Source organism: Malurus melanocephalus, unplaced genomic scaffold (genome assembly GCF_030028575.1).
Source record: "Malurus melanocephalus ecotype Western Australia unplaced genomic scaffold, MMel_1.1 scaffold_90, whole genome shotgun sequence".
NCBI lineage: Eukaryota > Metazoa > Chordata > Aves > Passeriformes > Maluridae > Malurus > Malurus melanocephalus.
This window is the reverse complement of record NW_026623322.1, coordinates 1,970,404-1,991,001: the sequence shown is the minus strand read 5'-3', so window position 1 is coordinate 1,991,001 and position 20,598 is coordinate 1,970,404. Positions and strand designations below refer to the sequence as shown.

The following is a 20,598-nucleotide window of genomic DNA, read 5'->3' as shown; positions in this document are numbered from 1 at the left end:
ATTAASAAATGCACTTTTGGGATATGAAGGAAACAAGTCAAGGCCTTTCCCGTAGTCAAAATTGATAGGCTGAATTCTGTGTTATTTTATAGTGCTGAAAAGCTTTTTAGGAACTGGACTAAACTGATGAAGCTTTAAAGTTTACTTGGGAGATGCTAGAGAACGTTTTTGTGGAGCAGACCTGTTTCCTTTCCTTTGTTATGCACATTTTGTTTTCAGTTCTCAGACTCATCTAAGGTATGCAACTGATGCAAAGGCTATTTTCAGTAACTAAAGCTGCAAGCAGGATTAGTATTGTTCTAGCAGCAGTTGAAATTTCTGATGGTTTCACTGAGAGTTCTACAGGCAGCATGGAATTCTACGTCTCCATTGTCTTTAAAAAAGAGCAAGTGTAAGATAGAAAGTAAATCTGCTTTGTGGTAAATACCTAACTGAGAAGGGATGTTTTGTTAGAAAGGATTTGTTTTCACATCATTCAGTACTGTGCCACTTGCTGATGGACCCCATTTGGTTGCCTTCCTGCTGTGGGCTAATCCAGGTCACCTGGAGTGTACCTGGTGACATGCAAGGAGTCCATGAAAAGTAAGGACATGCCTASAGCCCACACTTGCAATGTATTCCTCCCTCTGTCAACTGAATGAAACTTCACTGTCTCCATAGGATAAATCAGCCTGCTGAATTCACCATCTCTGTCTTTCCTTGAGAGAGAAAGGAAGGGGAAGTGTGTTGGGTGTGGTTGACAGAAATGAGTCTCCTCAAATGGTTAAGTAGCTGAGGGAAAGTGAGCAGACTGCTCATATTTGGGGGGCATTTAGTTGAGTTTAGACACAGAGATTTAGGTAAACTACATCCCACTCTGTAAGAGAGGATGCACAGTTTTCACAGGGTCCGTGAGATTTTATTTTGTTTCTAGGTTTAGTTCCAGGGGGAAATAATTAAGCGAAGCAAAAGCCAACAGAAGGTGCTTACGGAAATCTACCTGGCATTACATGCTTTGTCTCTATTGTTTGCTTTCCTAAGAGCCCTAAGTATATCTGGTTACCTAATTTCTTCAGTTCATCATAAAATCTTGAAGTTCTGTGCTGAACTTCAGCCGCATCTGAACGGAGAAAGAGCATTCAGAGCTATTAAATACTTTACAACTTTGATTAAAGCAGTTCCTGAACATTGGAGATGCACAAACCCAATTTCTGCACCATAGTAAAGATTGCTGTAAAAACTCAAGGCAGCTGGATCCTGCTCAGCGTGTCATGAACCACTTGCTGGTTATGTGTAAGCTTCCCCATCACAGTGTGGCTGGAAACAAGCTTCAATTTCTGTTGCAATTTGTTTTACCCCCTTAGATTTAGCAAAGTGGAAGAGGGACAAAGTGGCATACAAAGAACTGTGGTGGGATGTAGTGAACAGCCACATTAGTGCCTTCATAGTGGTTGAAGTGAAGGAGAAGCTGAGCTTTATTGCTTCTGCTTAGCTTTCTTCWCTGCTGTTCTTCTAATTTTACTGTAAAGCCTTTTTCTGTTTTTGTTCTTTTACATTTTACAGTCTTATGAATAAATAAATAACTGACCTGCTACATAAATGTGGAAGTAGCTAGTGCTCTTGTGCGAGATGGATGCCAGTATATTACTTCATTGTGTGAAGCTCTGTGTGGTCTAAGTCTAGAAGGAGACTGGTCTGCATGTATAGATGTGAATGAAGACCTGTCTTGAAGGGGATGATGATACTGGTTGACCAGAGAGGTGTTTGCCTTAATTTAGAAATCTGGAGTTTTGTGTTTGTTCAAAACCTGAACATCTCACAACTGTAACAGCAGTCTTCTGGCCTTCAGAGGTCTCAAGAAATACRTTGCACAGGATTTACATTCTATAAAATGTTAGACATGACAGTTATATTTCCAGCATTGCAATTGAGATGAAAATCACACCAAGTTTAAAAAAAAATAGAGATTATTTATTTTATTAAAATTTTCTCAAGTGGGTTAATTAAGTAAGATTTGGCAAGCTTTGAAGATGCTCATGTTTGTACTATGCTCTTAAATTTGCCTTCCTAGTTGTTTGTCGAAAGCATACTAAGTGAGTACACATGACCAAGTTGAGTCTTTTCTTTCCCAGATTGTGGTAATTTTTTTTCTTTATGAAGATCAGTACATGTGARAAATGCAGGTGTGAAGGGTTTGGCTGGTTTTAGTTGTTTTATTTTTTTTTGTTTTGGTTTTGTCTTCTTGTTGGTTAAAGATGTAGAACTACTGGTTCAGAGATTCCTCATACAGGCAGACCTATAGAAGTRTAAGACACCCTGTTCAGTGTATTTGTGTATTTGTAGGGCTTTGGTTTAATTTTCTGAATTTCTTTTTAGCGGATATAGCTCAGAGGTACAGGATAAGCAAATATCCAACTCTGAAACTCTTCCGGAATGGCATGATGATGAAGAGGGAATACAGGGGCCAGAGATCTGTGACAGCAATAGCAGATTACATCAGGCAGCAGAAAAGTAACCCAATTCGGGAGGTCCAAGATTTGGAAGAAATTAGTTCTCTTGATGTAAGTCTATCAATTTTACACCTTCTCTGTATTTTTTTATCAATGTTGAACCGTGGAACACAAGGTATTTGAAGTACCTATTTACTCAGTTCTTTTCATTCAGAAATGTTCAGTACTTCGGTTTTTTTTTGAGCTGAGTGAAAAACTAGATCATTTGTAGTATTACAAATTAGTAATTAGTATTACAAATTATTAGTACAAATATAGTTGCTTTGAGCTGTATTCACTAAGTTATTTTGGTTTTAAAAATGTGAAAAGAATCATATAATGTATTTATTTAATGTATTTAAAAAGATACTTCTAATATTCCTCACTGAAAAAATACAAGGATTCTTCTGAATATTGAAAAGGCAAAAAAGAAATAATTTCTGCATTTATTGACTGTTGAATGAATGGCATTCCTGTATTTAATATCTGTATGGRATAATGACAGTTTTTGATATTTTGATGCAAGTTCAAATTCAACCTTTGTATTTACAGCGCAGCAGAAGAAATATTATTGGATACTTTGAGCAAAAGGACTCTGATAATTACAGAACCTTTGAAAGAGTAGCGAATATTTTGCATGATGATTGTGTGTTCCTCTCTGCCTTTGGGTAAGTTTTGAAATTTGTTGATTGCATGACTTCATTATTGGAATTCTGTTAATGAGGTCTATAGAATTYAATTGAAGGGACTTTCTTAATATTTTCAGTGTGTCATAACTGAAAAGATTAGACCTTAAKAGGTAAATACACTGAGGGGGTAGGATAAAAATCTTTCTAGCTTTAATATTTGCTGTGGAATTCAACTTTCATTTTTTGCTTCTTTTTTCTTTTTTTAGCACTCTTTGTCAGTATAGTTTAAAGTTACCTGAGAGGGTTTGGGTGGGGGAATGGTAGACGGTTGTGTCCCARAAACCTGTGTTATTAAAGGGAGAAGAGAACAGCTAGGGAAGAGTCTGAAAATATTTTGAAGAAAAAATTCATTAGCTTTGCAGACTGAATAAATATTTTTTTGCAACATCTTAGATTTTTTTTCTTAAAATAGGACCGTTTTTAAAGGGGTTTCCTTCATTTTTGTTTGGGTTATTTTCTTTTCTTTTTTTTTTTTTTTTTTTTTTTTTTTTTTTTTTTTTCTTCTCCCCTGTAAGGAATATAGTTGCTTGCTCATTTCCTCTTGATGCGGGGGGAGCAAACCTTGTTCCAAAATACCTAATTTCTGTGCCTGAACCTGTTTCATGCAAGTTCTATGTCACTGCACAGTGTAATAGTTTAGAAAGACAATTGCATTGTTGAGCTACAGAGTATAAATCTAGAAGAAAAACCTACAGGAATTCAAATTTCCCCTTGTACAGATTTACAATATATTGATAAGAGGGCATTAAGGGATATTTTAAAATATTCAGTGGAAGGAGAACAGTTCGGGACTGATTCACTAGTTAAGTAGCATAATAAAATAAAAATCTAGATTCTTTCTGCATTGTTTAATGTGCCAGCACTGTCCAATTTGAAGTCATTGGGCATTAATGTGATTGTAGTGGTTTCCAATCTATCCACAGTTGCAAGATCAGGACTTTGCATGGGTTGTGCTGGATGTTATACTGCACAGAGTTGCCTGGAGAGTTTTTAAAATTCGATGTAGTGGAGAAGAGTAGAGAAAATGAGAGGATGTATCAGGATGGAAAATGTTTCATCTGTTTGAACAAAACCTGTTGTCAATCAGTGATACCTCTTCCAATATGTTTCTAAAAATAGTTTGGGGTTAGGAGAGAGTATTTGCAAAGTGCAGGAGTGCACGTGGCTTCCCCTTCCTTCAGTTCCCAATTGGATAATGCTCCCTTCCTTCAGTTCCCAATTGGGTAATGCTGTGACTGTGTAAGCAGCCCTGGCCATGACTTGTAAATCCATGATCTGTAGGTCTGTCGGTCGTATCCCCAATGAGTGACCATTATCTCAAGTTTTCTGATGAGCACATCTGTGCTTGTTCTAAGAACAGCCAGTCTGAGTTGCTATTAGAATTRTATGCTATTTTTTGCCCCTCATTTSACTTTTCAGTGTTTCCAGAAMTAACTTWAAAAAGTTATTAGTAAGATAGCASTACTTTGAACATCCACTCTTCTTTTTTGAGTCTGCTTWTCTTTGGTTTGCTGTTTGTCAATTGCATATAATAAGGAGTTTCCCACCACTCCGTGTCAGCACTTGGTTGTTGGGCACCATTGTTGATGTAGTTACTATGGGGGCTTTATTTTTTTAATTTTTTTCAGATACAAGGAATAAGACATAATGGAATGGATCAGAGTTTGACTATTCTTAACCTGCCCATGTAAATACAGATTGCACAGCATGCTTATCATTATTCTTATCTCCAGACTCCCATTCCCTTTCTAGCCTGGAGCTGTTAAGTGTTTTAAAGTGCAGCCTTCCCAACAGCAACCTTGGGAGCTAAATGTTTACATCTCTGARTAGCTATGGCTCTTCAGCTTCCTAAAAATTTATATTTGAAAAGACTTCCAACGGGGATGCTGGCTACAGATCAGTGTTTTTTTTTTATTCAGATTATATATATAACAAAATGTTTCATRGGGAGCTGGCATTGATCAGTTGAACTCTTCTGACTGAGCATCCTAACAGCCCCTGGAAGGGGCTTCTGGTTTTGCTATGGATGGAGTTCAACAGTTTACATGAGTGGTCATGTTCAAATTTCTCTTAAACTAAAATAAAACAATCAATTTGACAGGAGAAAAAYRGTTGCTTGACTAACTTCTCTCAAGGCAAAACTGTCCCGTTATGCCAAAATTACTCTGGCTTTTGATAGTTGTAATAGCTTATTTTAAAATTCTGTTAATAGTACTTAAATGCAGATGATCTTGATGCCTAAACTATTCTTAAATCAACTGAAACTATTCTTAAATCAACTGGTCCTTACAGTTCTGTTAAGATCTGAAGTGACCTCAGAACAAGATTAGTGAAAGAAGACTTGTAAACAGGAGGAGATAGATGAAGAATCTAATGAAGAAAGTGGTATAGGTAGATTTTAGAAGTAGAGAGGAGTGAATCTCAAATGTTTGTGAACATGGAAGTTAATGTCCAACAGGAAAAAAAAAAACCCAGCCAAAAAATATTTTTAACTTAAAAGGCTCTGATGAACTGTAAGTAATTCATGGAAGAAAGTGATAAATCTAGGAACTGTTTTAATTTTATGTTAGCAAGTAAATACAGCAGGGGAAGGTTGGGGGGGTTGTGTGCTTTCCAGAGGTTCACCTTGTACATTACTGCTTCAAAAAAAGACAAAATGCAAACTGAAGTGTTTCCATTTTAGTAGTTGTTTTAAAAAGGTGTATCTTCAGGCGTTCGGGATTTTCACATCATGTCCCCACTTTATTTGAGTTATCTGAAAAAAGAAATCAGTCATAGCTGCAGCTACTGGAGTGGAAGAACAAAGAAGAGGACATTTTGGGTTCTACCACAGGGTTACCCTAGAGCATATATTTCATTATAGATTATCATCAGCTTAGCAAGCAGTGACTGGGCAGGTGGCTTCTATGTCTTCACTTTCTTATTCTGTGAAGGCTTATTTGGGATGCAAGTGGTTTACTGCAGTGATGATGGTCACTGGGAAACCGAATTTCACATTAGGGGGGGCATCATGTCTGGAATACAAAAATGCATTTTAAAATACCTCTAAACTGATGCAAATACTTCATGGTGGTGTAACATACTATGCAAGGCACCTTTTGTATGTGATAAGAAAAGGATAATCCAATCAAATGAAATCAGTAAACATAGGTACTTTGAGTTAAGCCTTATGATGTCTGTATTTTTCTTGGCATTTGAAATTGTTCCGACACCTAGAAAATGTAGCTCATCTTGCAGTGAGGTAAATTCAGATAGTTTGAATTCTCTTTTTTTTTTTCCTGCCTCCTCCATTAGATGCACAGCTATTCCAACTTGCTTGAATAAGAGATGATAATTTTGGGGTACAAATYAGCAGCTTTCAGGGAACTTTACTGTGATTTGGGTTCAAATACTCTAAAGGCAAGAAAGGGAGGCATTTACTAAGATGATATAGTGAGCTGAATACCAAGGAAGAGCTGTATGTGTTAGAGGTGCACGCCTACTGTATCATCAGTGATGAAATACAGAAAATGCATGCTGTATCTTCCCTCTAGATGTGTTCTGAGGGTAAAATGGACAGTGGGGGCTTACGTGCCATTCATTTTCTCATTGCTTGTCCCTACAGAACACCTCAAAGCCTTTCTTTGTCAGGGTAGATAAGATGTAAATTCTTAGTATAAACAGTGAAACAGGAAGAGTAAATGCAAACAAGAATCTACCTTTCTCTTTTGCTTCCTTAAGATTTTTTTTTTTTTTATGCTCTTACGGTCTCTTAGCCAAAATTGTCCTRGCGTTTATCACTTGGTTCTTTGATGCCTTAGTCCATGCTTCTGATCTTAGGGAATGCATCTTGCTAACTCCCTTAATGCCCTCTTATCAAGCCAGGCCAAGTTTCTATGGAGTCATTTTGCAGTTTTCTTTAAAAATTAAGTATTTTAATTCTCAAATTGTGAGGGGGAGAAAAAAAAGAAGTTGAGACAGGATAGCAAATTAAAATATGAATTTTGGTATCTCAGTTATTTTATTTGTCTGTACCAAGGCATGCTTACTGGTTGGTTTGTTGTAGGGCTATTTCAAAAGCAGAGAGATTTAGCGGAGACAATGTAATCTACAAGCCACCAGGGGTAAGTGTAACTATGTATTTTATTCTGATTTTTGTCATTATATGTGATACAAACAAATGGAGACTGTATTCAGATCACTCAGTATGTTACTGCATCTCAAATCTTAGTTTTATTTCATCACTAAATAGTGTGAGAAATAGGATCATAGAAATTAGTATTTCTGAGTCAGTGAAAAAGATGAGTCTGTTGTGTTACTAGTTAATGCACATAACCTAAACCTGTCACTTGAAATGTCCATGTCCAAAAAAATTGATCTTTTTTTTCCTGAGAAACACAGTGTGTATCAACACATCGCGTGCATAGATACTGTTCTGTAGAAYTCCTAAAAATCTGTGAAGCTGTACAATGTTATTCAAAGCAAGTGACAATTACTGTGTATTTTTCTGACTGTTGCTTGCCTGTCTCATGTGCCTTAGCCCTCAAGGGTTAAGAGCTGTTTTCTTAATTTAAAAAAAAAAAATAATTGTGGGTTAATGAACCCTCATAAACAAAGTTTTACTGGAGGAAAAATTCAGAACAGAAGAGAATCTGTAAGAATTGCTYTGTAGAAATTTGTCTAAAAATCTGCTTCTTTCTCAAATTTACTGTATGAGAAGAGCTGCTTATCAAAGGGGAAATAGATGCAAACAGACCTGAGGGGGAAGGGAGTTTCAAACCTTTTTTATTTTTTTCACAAGCAGAATTTATTAGGTTGCCTAATTTATATGGCATTTCTGAATTAAGGTGTGCTTAATCATGGCCACAGCTTGCAAAGTCATGCTTCACTTCATGCTAACCAAAATTGTAATTAAATTAAAGGATGCCAGCACTGAATTACAAGTTAAAACTACTAGCAAATAAAGGAAAATTATTATTTATTCATATCCCTTTGGCAAAGCAAACGCAAAATACCAGGTTCAAGTCCTGTAGGACATTAGGAGGTTGTTTGGATGAATCTTTGTAACTATCAGCATGAAGCAGCTCACTATCTGCATTTAGTTTAGGTCTGGAGATATTGTTTCTCAGCCTGGCAGTATTCTAAATAGCCTTTACTTGATGCATCCCAARTTTGGAAACAAAGTATCTCCCATTCATTGTAAATGGTCTTAAAAAGTGGAGTTGACTGCATAAATTAGCATATGTAATATTTATTTTTCATTTGTACTTTTATCACATAGTTAATAGAAATCTTGCATGCACAATGTTGAAAACTGGTGTAAGTTTTGTTTTCAATATTTATATAAATATTGTTATTTTATGTCAAGTAGGTAATCTTTGTAGTTAGCAATGTCATTTTTACTGTTTCTCATCCTACTGTATTTTTCTTTTCAACAGGAAAATGCTCCAGATATGGTGTATTTAGGCTCACTAACCAATTTTGATTTGATTTATGCATGGACACAAGACAAATGTGTACCACTAGTTCGAGAAATCACCTTTGAAAATGGGGAGGTAAGAATTTTTTCTGTCATTCTACATTTGGGGTTTCTTTCTCAAAACCAATATGTCTCTTTCAAGTAAGTTTGTGTGTTTTGTTTTAGGCAGAAAATGGCTGTCAGATAATGTCTTTTCATTCTTTTGGAACTTTTTGGTTACATTTGAAATTTACTGAAGGCAGATCTGTAGTAGTTTCATACACTACCAATGTAAGAAGCTCTAATTATAGAATCATGAGGGTTGGAAAAGACCTCAAAGATCGAATCCAACCATTAACAGAGCACCACTGCTCAGTACTAAACCATGTCCCTATGTGCCACGTACACACAATTTTTGAGCACTTCTGGGGATGATGATGCTACCACTTCCCTGAGCTGCCTGTTCCAGCGCTTCACAACCCTTTCAGTGAAGAAATTTTTCAGTGAAGAATCTTTTCTTRTCACTTGTTGAAGAAGAGAAGATACTGACCCCCCCGCTACATCCTCCTTTCAGGCAGGAGAGAGTGATAAGGTCTTCCCTGAACCTCCTTTTCTCCAGGCTCAACAACCCCAGCTTCCTCCCATTCATGTTAATGTTAGTGGAGAAAAATGCTACTGTATTAACCATTTCCAAAGCATTATCTAATAAATGAGCACATTAAATGATGGCTGACCATGGAACTGGCAGTATTCTGTGAATGGTAATAAAAACTGTGTGGGGTTTGGTTTGTTTTTTATTTCACCAATCTGTGTTTAAGCATTGGTACCTTAATCTTTTTAGTTTTATGTGTTGTTTCCCATGCTTTTATTCTTTTGGCTGTATTCTKTCAGGTGGCATTTGGGGGTTTGCTTTTAAACATCTCTTTTATTCTCATTATCATGATTTCTTTCGATGCTTTTTTATTTTGTTTTGTAACTTARTCTTCTTTTGTCCATTTCCAACTCCATATTTTATTTTGTTCTTTGCAATATAAACAACAGGAAAAAGGTCCTTAGAAAAATATCGAGTTTGTAGYATCTCAAAAGGAGTGTTTGTAAATAGGCACAGAATCTGCTAGAAAATCTGCCAAGGTTTGTAAAAAATTACAGTATGYTGTCCATAATGGATGAGAAACCAGAGAATCAGTCATGTGATTCATTCTCAGTTTGGACACTTAATTCTTCTTGTCCTGAATCTGCAGTGCATCAAACATGTAGTGCATGATCCTCATAAATCCTCATAACTGCTCTTCTGGGYACACACAGCACTTCAGGTCTCATGGCAGAGGGAGGGACAGGGTAGTTTTACCAAAGCCATTTTTGTTGTCTGCCTTCCAGTCTATCACACCAACTTTTCTTGCAAAGTATTGAGGAGAACTTCCCATTCAGAACAGTTCCTGTGCTTGACAGGCAAAGGCTGTTGGGGTCAGGATACCACTGAGAATAAATCCCTGTTTAACCTGTAACCGGGCTGTGTTGAATTAATACCATGAGCCCATGTGGTCCAACGGGTGTGCTGAACTGCAAGGTTTTGAACCAGTGAGAAGTTTCTCAAAGGCACACAGAAGTGGTGCAGGAAGCTAAGATCTAGTGAAAAGTCATTTGATATTCTTTGTGCCAAACAAAACCACAGCTTTTGAGGGAGCTTCCTTCCACTTGTCCTGCCTGRTCAGTGAGATGTGGTATAAAAGCTGGAATAGGAAAGCAAACTAAGGGAGGTACTTTATAGTACRGCTAAAATTAGCAAGGTTCACGCCAGCTGTTCTTACAGTGTGTTGGGAGATGAATTGATCTTGTGAATGTAACTTGCTGAGGTTGTTGGTTTAGCTATTTGCAAGCAAGAGAAAACCTTAGAGCCAGAATACCAAGCTCTCTTCAGGAATTCCCCCTCTGGAAATGCACCTGCTGAGGTGAGTGGGAAAATGGAGCCATAACTGTAGGGATACAACACAGACTTTTYCCCCTCTTGTAATAGGAAAGGAGGCTGAGACCCAGCTGAATTTGTGTGTGTGAAAATGAGAATGAGCAAATATGATTGGTCATTGTTTTAGGGATAGATTGGGAGGCTTGGATTTCAAGAGAACTGAAGTTATGAGGATCTTTGCAATCTGTTGTTTAAAAGACCAAGCTTCAGCTTACCTGATGAACTTGGTTGAAGGGAGAACAAGAGCCATTTCTTGTACCCTGTGTACCTGGCTGCCTACAGATAGGGAAAGTCTTTCCTTCAACTTACTGCAAATTGAAAATACCTGAAAAAACTCTTCTATTTGATGGTAGAACAAACCACTACTATCTTTCTCAAAAAGCACAGTTTTTATGCTGATACAGGCTAGAAACAAAGCAAAAGCAGCACTTGCTTGTTACACCAGTTGTGCAAATGAAAGATAGACAACTGTAGGCATTTCTTGGATAATAAATTATTATTTCTTCAATCRGACAGTAGTGAGTTGAGCTGACAAATATCATTTTTGGAGCAAGTAAGTTCATATTGTTTGTGTTTTGTTTGTGTTTGAGGAAAAGAAAAATTCTGAATAAATTATTCAAGGCAATCCTRTATTTATCTGTCCCTGGGCAGAGATCTTTAAAAGGTATTGGGCTGCAAGRACACATTCATATGAGCAACTAAAGTTTGCCTGTCCAACAAAGGATGACCAGTCAGGGCACAGGACACTGGCAGAAGAGTAGTACTTGGTCATAACTGATCTGGCTGTGTCATTAGTGTCTGCTTTTTTCTTTTTTGGTGGGGAGGGATAGAGTTATTCAAAGATACTTGTGCTATGCTAAGAAAGCACCAATTTACTGTGTGAATAAGCTAGAATGGGGTCTAGAATACACCCTCAGGCTTTCATAGCATTTAACACCATGCTGCTCCGGCCTTATTCTGGTTTCTCTGRAGATGCTGTGTTTCCTTGGAATCAGGATTTCTTTTGCACAATATTCCAGTGCAARTGTATCCCTTCCCAAAATGCTGATAATTACTTGCTGTCATCCTTTATCTGCTGTATATGATAAGAGGAAGGAGATATGGCTAATTGTATCACTCAGGTATCTCAGAGGAAGAGTCAGTAGTTAACATCTTTAGTCTTTCTCTTTCATCTGTTTTTAAAGTAGAGCTCTCACTAAATATGGAAATTGTTGGAATCACTTACTTTGGTGAAATGGAAGAAATGAGATTTGTCACCCTTAAGAACTGGAAGAAATGAGATTTGTCCTTTGTTTTCTGGGCAGGAACTGACAGAAGAAGGCCTTCCTTTTCTCATACTTTTCCACATGAAAGATGACTTGGAGAGTTTAGAGAAATTCCAACAGGAGGTTGCAAGGCAATTAATAGGTGAAAAAGGTTTGTAAGAATTCCTACTACTTCTTGGTTTTGCTGGTGTAATTTTTTTCAGACAATTCAGTGGAGTGGAAGCAAAGSCCAAATAGAATTGTAGCTTTAAAGCTCTTGAGACTGAAGGGCTTTATGCATTTCTGACAGTGAGGACCAACTCCTCTGGAAATTATTAAAATAGATGCACAATTTRTTAGTAAGTAAATGTTTCAGAAATCCTTGTTGTCTAAATGATTTAATGTGTTTTGAGAGGTCATTAAACAAAGCTTCTGTTTGTAATATGGAAAAAAAACACTTCAAGAAAATATTTTATTTTGGTGGTGTTGTTTATTTAGATCTATTTTCAGGTTTTGCATGTATCTGTCTAATATCTTCACCTTTTGGAATACTTAGGAAAGTGGTTTCAAGTGGGTTTCAAGATGATAATAATAAAAAAATCCTAACATGGATTTTTGTCTGCTYACAATGTTAAGGTACAATAAACTTCCTCCATGCTGACTGTGACAAATTCAGGCATCCACTCCTCCACATTCAGAAGACTCCAGCAGACTGCCCTGTCATTGCCATTGATAGCTTTAGGCACATGTATGTCTTTCCAGACTTCAGTGACTTGTCGTAAGTATTTTTCTTGGTGCATTTTAATTTGAGCAGAACAAATGAAAAGGCTCATACTTTAGTCAGTACTGTGGYAGGAAGATGAGTAAATCTGGGATAGGTAAGGCTGCCTATGTGGGATTWAGTGTCAGAGCCTTAAAGCAAGATGAGCTGGCAGGAAGTCATTGTTTAAATGGGGTTGTATTACTTTATGCAAAGAAAGAATCTTGGATGAAGTTCTTAGGTGYTGCTCTTCTTTCTAATTTTTGCTATTTTCCATCATGGTTAGGCATTTGGAGCCTGGCATGGTGTTTTTAGCAGTGATCTAGATATCTCAATTAACTTTAAAAGATTAAAAATACTACGTGGAATGTGTAAGTGCTGTGTTATTCAGGGATTACTGTAAAATGCAGCATGTGAGAATTCCCAGCCTGCTGGTCTGATTTTTCCTGCAGTGCAGTTCTAGCCTTCCTGCATTAGTCTACACCTGGAAATCTGGCAAAGAAATCGTTGTTGTGTGGGTTTGTGAATTTTTCCATGTGCAACGTGGAAAATTGCCAATCACTGGCATGTTTATCTGGATAAAATATATGGCAGCAAAGTACCGGGGTGCTTAGGTGAAATACTGTCGTGGTAACCCTCATTACCTCAGCCTGGCTCTTTATGGTGCACTGCCTTGGAAGCAGATGTTCTGTCTTTAATGGATCAGTCMAGGAATGAAGATGTGTAAATGCTCTCTTCAGGGGCTTTCAGCCCGAGACAAATGCTCTGTCTTTGTCTTCTGGTTGGGTGTTAAACTCCAGTTTCTGTCTCAAAGGAAGCAGCTGCACATTGACTGCTAACTCCTGGTTAGATGTCTATGCTGAGTATTTAATTTTTGTCAAAACCAAGGAKTCACAGCTCAGACTTTGTGTGCAACATGAAGTGTAATATCTTCTCTATTTCTGCCATGCCAGGAGACATTTTTCTACYTGAGATGTTGACATTTGGGAAGAGGATTTGAACTTAGCTTCTTTCTATAATTCTCCACAGGCTTATTTATAAAATGTGGTCTCTTTTTGATGCATCTTGAATAGTGCTTTTCAAATATGTGAAGCATTTTGGAAATTCTTCATAGTGACTATTTTTCTCCCTATGTTTCTCTGGAAGATTATATTCACTACACATACCAGCAAAAAAAAAAATAGCAGGATATTTGCATTTTAAAACCACTCTTTTTATTGTCACTTTTTAAACAGCCCTAAAACAAATTAACATCTCTTATAGAGGTAGTAGCGACATTTAGTTTCGGCTTTCATGTTATCTTTCTTACATGTTCTGTTTCTGTGAAACACTGTCAGGATAATGAGAGCTACTTGCTTGATGTGTACCAGTTGTCGCTTACAAATGAAGCTGAAAGGGAGATGTCAGGCTTGTAGACAGTTGCCTAATGATAAATAATTATTCAACCTTACTCTAGGAGATGGAGCTGATATATAGAAATAGCAAAACACAGTTTGGGAACAAGAAGAGCTTGGAGCTCCTGGGGTGATATTCTTTCGTGCGTGTGTGTGGTTTGGATGTTTGGTTTGTTGTTGTTTCTTGGGTGGTTTTGTGTGGTGGTTTTACTATTTAATAGTAGGTAAAATTTTAATTCTGAGACTTTCATTTACTGCTTTAGTACATCTTCTGGACTCTTCCACAAACTGGCCCCAGGCTGTCTCTTGTAATCTCAGTGCTGCCACCAGCAATAGGGTTTGGATATGGCACTTTCAGCACTGGCCCACTAAAATATTTCCTCTCTCTTGAGGGAGTTCATTGTCTTTTTGGAGAATAGACACTTGACAGACAAATGACACCATCACTCACTATTTTATCCTCATCCTTTGGCCACTTGGCCCTATTCATCCCGCTGTTCCAGGCTGGAAGTGATAGCAGGGAGTGTCCAACAGAAGGGCTGTAGCTTCTCAGAGAACAGGCTGAGTTACACAAGACTGCAGGCACTGAGTGCCCTTGATGCATTAGGAGAGGAGAATGTCTCCAGCAGTGTGCCTACCCTAGAGCAGGACAGGAGCCCGAKGAAAAGCAGGGAGCTTTATAGCCAGGTTGGAATGAACCCCTTTTTCCCTGTTGGTACTAATTCATGATCTTATCTGARACAGAAAGTGGCCGCTTAAATTTAGTTCCACTGTAATACAGATTACTTAYAGACATTGCTGTAATGTTACCCTCTGATTCAATATTTGCTGCATTTTATCCAGAGTTTTCTGATGATCTGAAATAYTGCTGATAGTTTGACCACACTTTCTTCCTCTTTCCTAAATGTAATAATTAGTTTGATGAAAGACTCCCTACAAAGCCTCTCTCCATTCCTACATTACCTTTAGATTTCATGCAGTGCTCAAGCTGTAGTTTTTTCCCTTCATGTTTAATACTTACCAGAACAACTCTTTACTTGGAGATTTTTAGTCAATTTGATGTTTCACAAATAAAACTGGCTGCTGTTGTTTAGCACATTTGCTGTGGGTGACAGTAGATGATCTCAGATTAGATTTACATTGATATCCTCTTAGTGCTTATCTGTGGTGTATGTGSAGTTGCTGAGGCAGTAGAGAGCCTTTCAAAGACGTTTTGTCAATACTGCTCCCCAAGTGTCATTTGTATCTGTAAACTGTGCATTTGGAACCTGCTGTTCCCTCTTACATTACGGTTAGTGGGGAGCTGAAGGGAGTTCACAATGAAGTTATTGGCTGGTGCARCTCTGTGGGAGTTATTGAAAAGATGAAATACTTGCTGTGTTCTCAAGAGACAGTGGAAAGAAAAAGAAGCTGGTGGGATACCTTRGCAAACCATGTGGCTCACTGTCCTCTATTAATCACCTAAAAGTAGGCATAGTGTGCTAGATAAACAGAAGTTGGCTACTCTAAGCAGTGCACTTTAAATCTCTTGTGTTTGGACTTAAATTGCAATAAACATGTGGATGTTTTTGTTGATTTTTTTTCCAGAGTTCCAGGTAAACTGAAGCAATTCGTACTAGACTTGCATTCTGGAAAATTGCATAGAGAGTTTCATCATGGCCCTGATCCAACTGATGTAGCACCTGGTCAGGTAAGGTTACAACAAATACATTTCATTTGGCCATTTAGTGAAGACCTTGTTATTACTTCTTGTCAGAGCTGTGCTTTCTAGTATGTTTGTACTTTTATTTTCTTTTGAAAGAGAAAATCTGTTAAGAGAAGCTTAACATTGCCCCTTTTGCTTGGCTCCCCATCCTTCTTTGTATAAAGGCAGGGAGAGCATTAGGGGTAGTATGGTACCTATTTGCCTTGAATAAGGGAAGAGTATAAGAATATTTACTTTCTCCACTGAAACAGAAGATCTGGGGCTGGATATCTTGGGCTGTCTGTTATAGAGCTGCTTTTAGGTTGTCCTGTGACTTCAGTGCAAAAGCTGATAATCCATCATAGCTGCATTATTTCACACACAACACACTACTAGAGGGTGCTTCTGAGGAGAAAGAACAGGTGACTGGATGTTTTATATATTTACCAATCCAAGCAGGAGGCAAATTATTAGAGCATCAAGAAAGAATGCGTAAGCAGTAATAGGCCTTACTGCTTTTGTTAATGTGGTTGACAAACAGCATTAGCAGTGCTTACAGGCTGCACTTGTCAGTTTGATTTCCTCATGGTTCTGCTCAAAGGTTGTCATGTTGTGTAATTAYATGCCTGAAGTCACTTCTGGGATCTCTTCAGGAACACAACTACAAGATCCTTCTCCAGACAAAAGTCAGAAGCACCTCAGTGTCAGAAAGGAAAGAACATGACAGCCCCAATTCCCTCTGCTCAGCCCAGTCTTCTTGACCAGCCTCGTGTCTTCTTCATACACCACTCAGCTCACATGCTTGGTGTCACACGCTTGGTGCAAATGTAACTTCAGGGAACATTTTCATTACCTCAGGCACCCTATAAAGAAAGAACCATTTTTAAACACTCCTTTCAAGTTATACATTGTGTTGTCCAGGTGTCAAAGAGCCACCTGGTGCCCTTGTTTTGGGGAGCCTTGGACCATTCCATAGCGGAGGGACAGAAACTATGGCTACAGGCTCCTTTTCCTSCACATCTGTGGGATGCAGTAAGGATGGCACTGCACTAAGTCGTGGAGTGCAGCCTCCTGTAGCCCTGCTCTAAAGATGTGAAAGGGTGAAAGCGTTGGAGGGCTTGCCTTGGCCACAATGACTGTTTTTGAATTTTGTCATGACTGACTGTGAAAAAAAGTGGGCTGAATTGTCTCAGCAGTAATTCATTTAASTAAGAGTTCCTGTGCTTCTCAGAAAGTCATTGAGCAACCAGAATTTAGGTCATCAGGAGGAGGGGCAGGAATAAGGGCTGGAGGCTGAGGCACTTGCTGGAGGAGGCGGCTTGGCCTGGGAGGGAAGAAGCCAGTGGAGTCCTTGGATCCTGCTGCCTGCCTGTCTGGGCACAGGCACACAACCCAGGCTTGCTTCCTTTCTACCTTGAAAAATGCACACAAAACCTGGGATGTTTACATTCCCATCTCTGGATGGCATCMTGCCATCTTATGGAAAACATGGATGCAATGGAAATAAATACTGGCCTTAATTAAACTGCAGGCTGCTGTCGCAGCTCATTTATGCCCCTTGAATTGCATGTGTTTGTGTAATGGGGTGTTTTCTTTTAGTTTCCATGGAAAACTAATACTAAGATATTTTTGCAGTGACATCACTTTTGCCCTGGGGTATCTCATAAAACACACACACACACACATGAAACCAGAATACCCCCAAAAGCAAGTGGTAGATTCAAGCAAATATATAGTGGGATACATTTGAAATATTTCTGTGTGACTTGTACAGAAACTCAGTGATGGCTGTTACTCTGAGATGTTACAGCAAAAGGAATATCCTTAACTGGAGGTACTTAATTAATGTGTGTGTGTTCCACCTCCTTTGGACTTGGAACGTGCCTTCCAAACAAAACCCCAACTCAATTTGTGAGAATGCTGGACATGTGTGCACTCCCATAATGCTAGAAATTCATTTAATGGAGATGAATGATTATTAAAATTAGTCTAACAAACAATTTTACTGTTTGTTCTGTTTTTCAGCCGATTCAGGATATAGCAAGCAGCCCACCAGAGAGCTCATTCCAGAAACTGGCACCCAGTGAACATAGGTACACCTTATTGAGGGAAAAAGATGAACTTTAAAAAACTTGAAATAATCTTGCAAGCCTTTCAGACAGCAGCATTGACTTCTGTGTGGTGGAAATAGTAAACCTATATTTTCATAATTCTATGTGTATTTTTATTTTGAATAAACTGAAAAATAATTTTTTTCTCCCCAGGCTTGTAAATACATTTGTTTGGTGGGTCATTCTGTACAGCATCTTTCAAACAGTACATTCTTAATGCTATAGTAAAATATCAGAGACCCATCCAGACTCTTGATCTAACTCTGTAAAACTTTTATAATCCAAATGAAGGTATCCTTGCCAGAGACATGCTGTTAACTTGCACTATCCCATTAAATAGGACTTTTGGGTTGTTTTCTGTGTAACCTTGGTAGTATGTGCTTTTTCTTCTTCTGTGAACAGCTATCCTGGTAATCTATTTCTTTGTCACATTTTTCTCCAACTTAAGAGGGTCTTCTATTCTGGATACTTGGGAGGGGAATAAATTAAAGTTTTACAGAACCTCGTGTGGTGCTTTACTGGCTGTAAATGTCTAAGCAATTAAACAGTCCTGAATATTAAAATACCAGGTGAGGAGAGGAAAAGTTTTGATGATAATGGCTGTATTTTGGATGATGGGGCTGTACTGACCTGCTCCAATTTCCTGGAACTAAGATTGTAACAGCAATGTTGAAAACTTTTCAAAGAGAGGACTAAGGCTAGACTGGCATCTGAGTTTGTCAGTCCTAAATTTATATCTATATGTATGTTACCATTAGTCTTGGGTTTTTTTGGTTTTTTTTTTGTTTGTTTTCCTTCTGGGTCCCTGCCTTCCTGGCAGACACTGTTCAAACAACCACTGCAAATTTTCTGTTACTCCTTTTGCCTGGCTTGTGCCTTACTTATTGTATCATCTTTGAATTCTGCTCTGAAGAAGGAATTACCACTTTCCTTGTGGGCTGTTATGCATGACACCAGAATATGGGCTTTTCTCAATGAACCTTCAAGCTGCTGGGTGAAATGAACATATAGAAACTGTAAGATGGCAGAATATGTTGATTTGTGCTGCATTGCTGGAGATGATTGAGTATTGGATTTGTACAGTGCAATTTCTACACAGACTGAAGGTCTGTGTCTTGGGCCCCAGGGTTCAGTGTCCTTGGAAGCAAGTTTGTTCTCTGGACAGGTGGAACACTGGGTTCAGGGTTACGTAGGAAAGCACCCCAACCTGTGGAGCTCAGGACTATTTTGCCTCTCAGCTCAATGCCATTTGCTCAGTTACTGACAGAACTTGCATGGTCCTGTGCAGCTGGGGCAAAAGTTGATGCCAGGACAGGCTCCTGACTCAARTCCCTGCAGCACCAGGCACAGCAGATTTCTAGGGAGCATTTCTGAGGCTAGTTGCTGGTACTACAYCAAGCTACAGCAGACWAAGCAGCTGCAGAGTTGAAAAAGTRTTGCAAGGCTTTATTTACAGCTATACTTTTTTGATGGTTTTGTGAATCTGCATTTTGGAGTGCACATAAAATGCTTGGAAGCCMCATCTTCTCATGTCCCATTCACAAATCAAGCATTTTTGGCAGCTGAGTCAATACTGCTTTCCAGCTGGAATCAAAAGATGTGAGGAGGGTGTGGTTTTAAGGCTGCCTCTTGTTATCTGCTACAYAACTGCTTGAGTTTTTCTGGCACCTGAAATTTTAGTCAATTCCTACATGGTGCCTGCAAGTGCTTACCTTATTCCCCTGAGGTTACTAATTTTCCTTGGGATTCTTGGAAGAATGGGATTTATAATGCTGTTTGGTGAAAGATATCTAAGCTTCTCTTTCTCACGAGAGATGCTCATCACCCACCCTGCAGTCCAGTGGCTGGTGCTTTCAGCTAGAAAGAGATGAACCCGCTCTGCTATTCCTTAATCCAAGTTTGCTTTTGAGAGTAAGGATTTGCTTCCAGAGCTTCATCATCCCAGCACCAGGTGGACAATTACCTGTGGCAGTTTCATGACAGTTACAGGCTCAAGTAATTTTGGTGTACATTCATTGGAGTTGGACCTGATTCTTCTGGGTTCTTGGTGACCACTGACCTGGCTGTACCAGTGCTCAAGTGCCTTTTCTCTGCAGGCAAAAGGCTGAACAGCAAWAGCTGAGCTGTGCTTGCTTGTCCTGCTGCTGAGGGGCACTTGAGCTTTTACCTACCCGATGATACAGAGAATTTGCCTGGAGAGAGCCAAATGCTCATCAARATCCAAGTTGTAYTTCAAGTTGAGCCCTTCCACTCTCRTCATCTACAYCTGTGGTTTTACCATTTGATGCTCARCTTCCCACTCCCTTCTCTTGGCTTTTCCAGAAGTCAAAATTATGGAACAAACCTATTCCAAACTGTTTTCAATTGAACTTGAGTCCATTTCTGAGCTATCAGGTGTGTACGAGTTACTGRATGCATGTGACTTTTAGGAACTTGTATTTATTTCAGTCAAGGTAAATATTTCAATAGCTGATGTGTTTAGGAACTCATTACAGGATTCTTCTTGGTAGTGTAATTATTTTAACAATATCAAATTTGAAAAGACAGGATTTATCTTTTAGGATGCTGACAGGAAATAAACCCTGATGTTCTCAGTAAATGCTACAACCAGTTTCAWAGGCAAAAMCTTTTATTTGGTYTGAAAGAATTATTTATATCTTACAATTCTTCTGACTAACATGCCTAGCAATTTAATTGCTAGTTTGGTTACTCAGATGCTGATGTTTCTTCACACATGTAAATAACCCACCTATTTTAAAACATCATGGCTTAAATAACAGTCTCCAACATCAAGTGTGTACACAATGATTTGAAATTGCTTCCACAGAGATGCAAGGGGGAAGAATAG

At 38.4% G+C, this 20,598-nt stretch overlaps 1 protein-coding gene across 1 annotated transcript in view; it reads left to right on the top strand.

The window, feature by feature from the left end:
• ERP44 (endoplasmic reticulum protein 44) overlaps positions 1–18,251 on the top strand; it is a 46,337-nt gene extending 28,086 nt beyond the window's left edge. The window contains exons 5-12 of the mRNA XM_057368345.1: positions 2,356–2,540; positions 3,021–3,136; positions 7,203–7,260; positions 8,575–8,691; positions 11,862–11,973; positions 12,438–12,579; positions 15,543–15,645; positions 17,665–18,251. Of these exons, the coding sequence (XP_057224328.1) occupies positions 2,356–2,540; positions 3,021–3,136; positions 7,203–7,260; positions 8,575–8,691; positions 11,862–11,973; positions 12,438–12,579; positions 15,543–15,645; positions 17,665–17,766 (935 nt within the window). The 3' untranslated portion in view covers positions 17,767–18,251. The remainder of the gene's footprint in view (positions 1–2,355; positions 2,541–3,020; positions 3,137–7,202; positions 7,261–8,574; positions 8,692–11,861; positions 11,974–12,437; positions 12,580–15,542; positions 15,646–17,664) is intronic.
• The last annotated feature ends 2,347 nt before the right edge of the window (positions 18,252–20,598 follow it).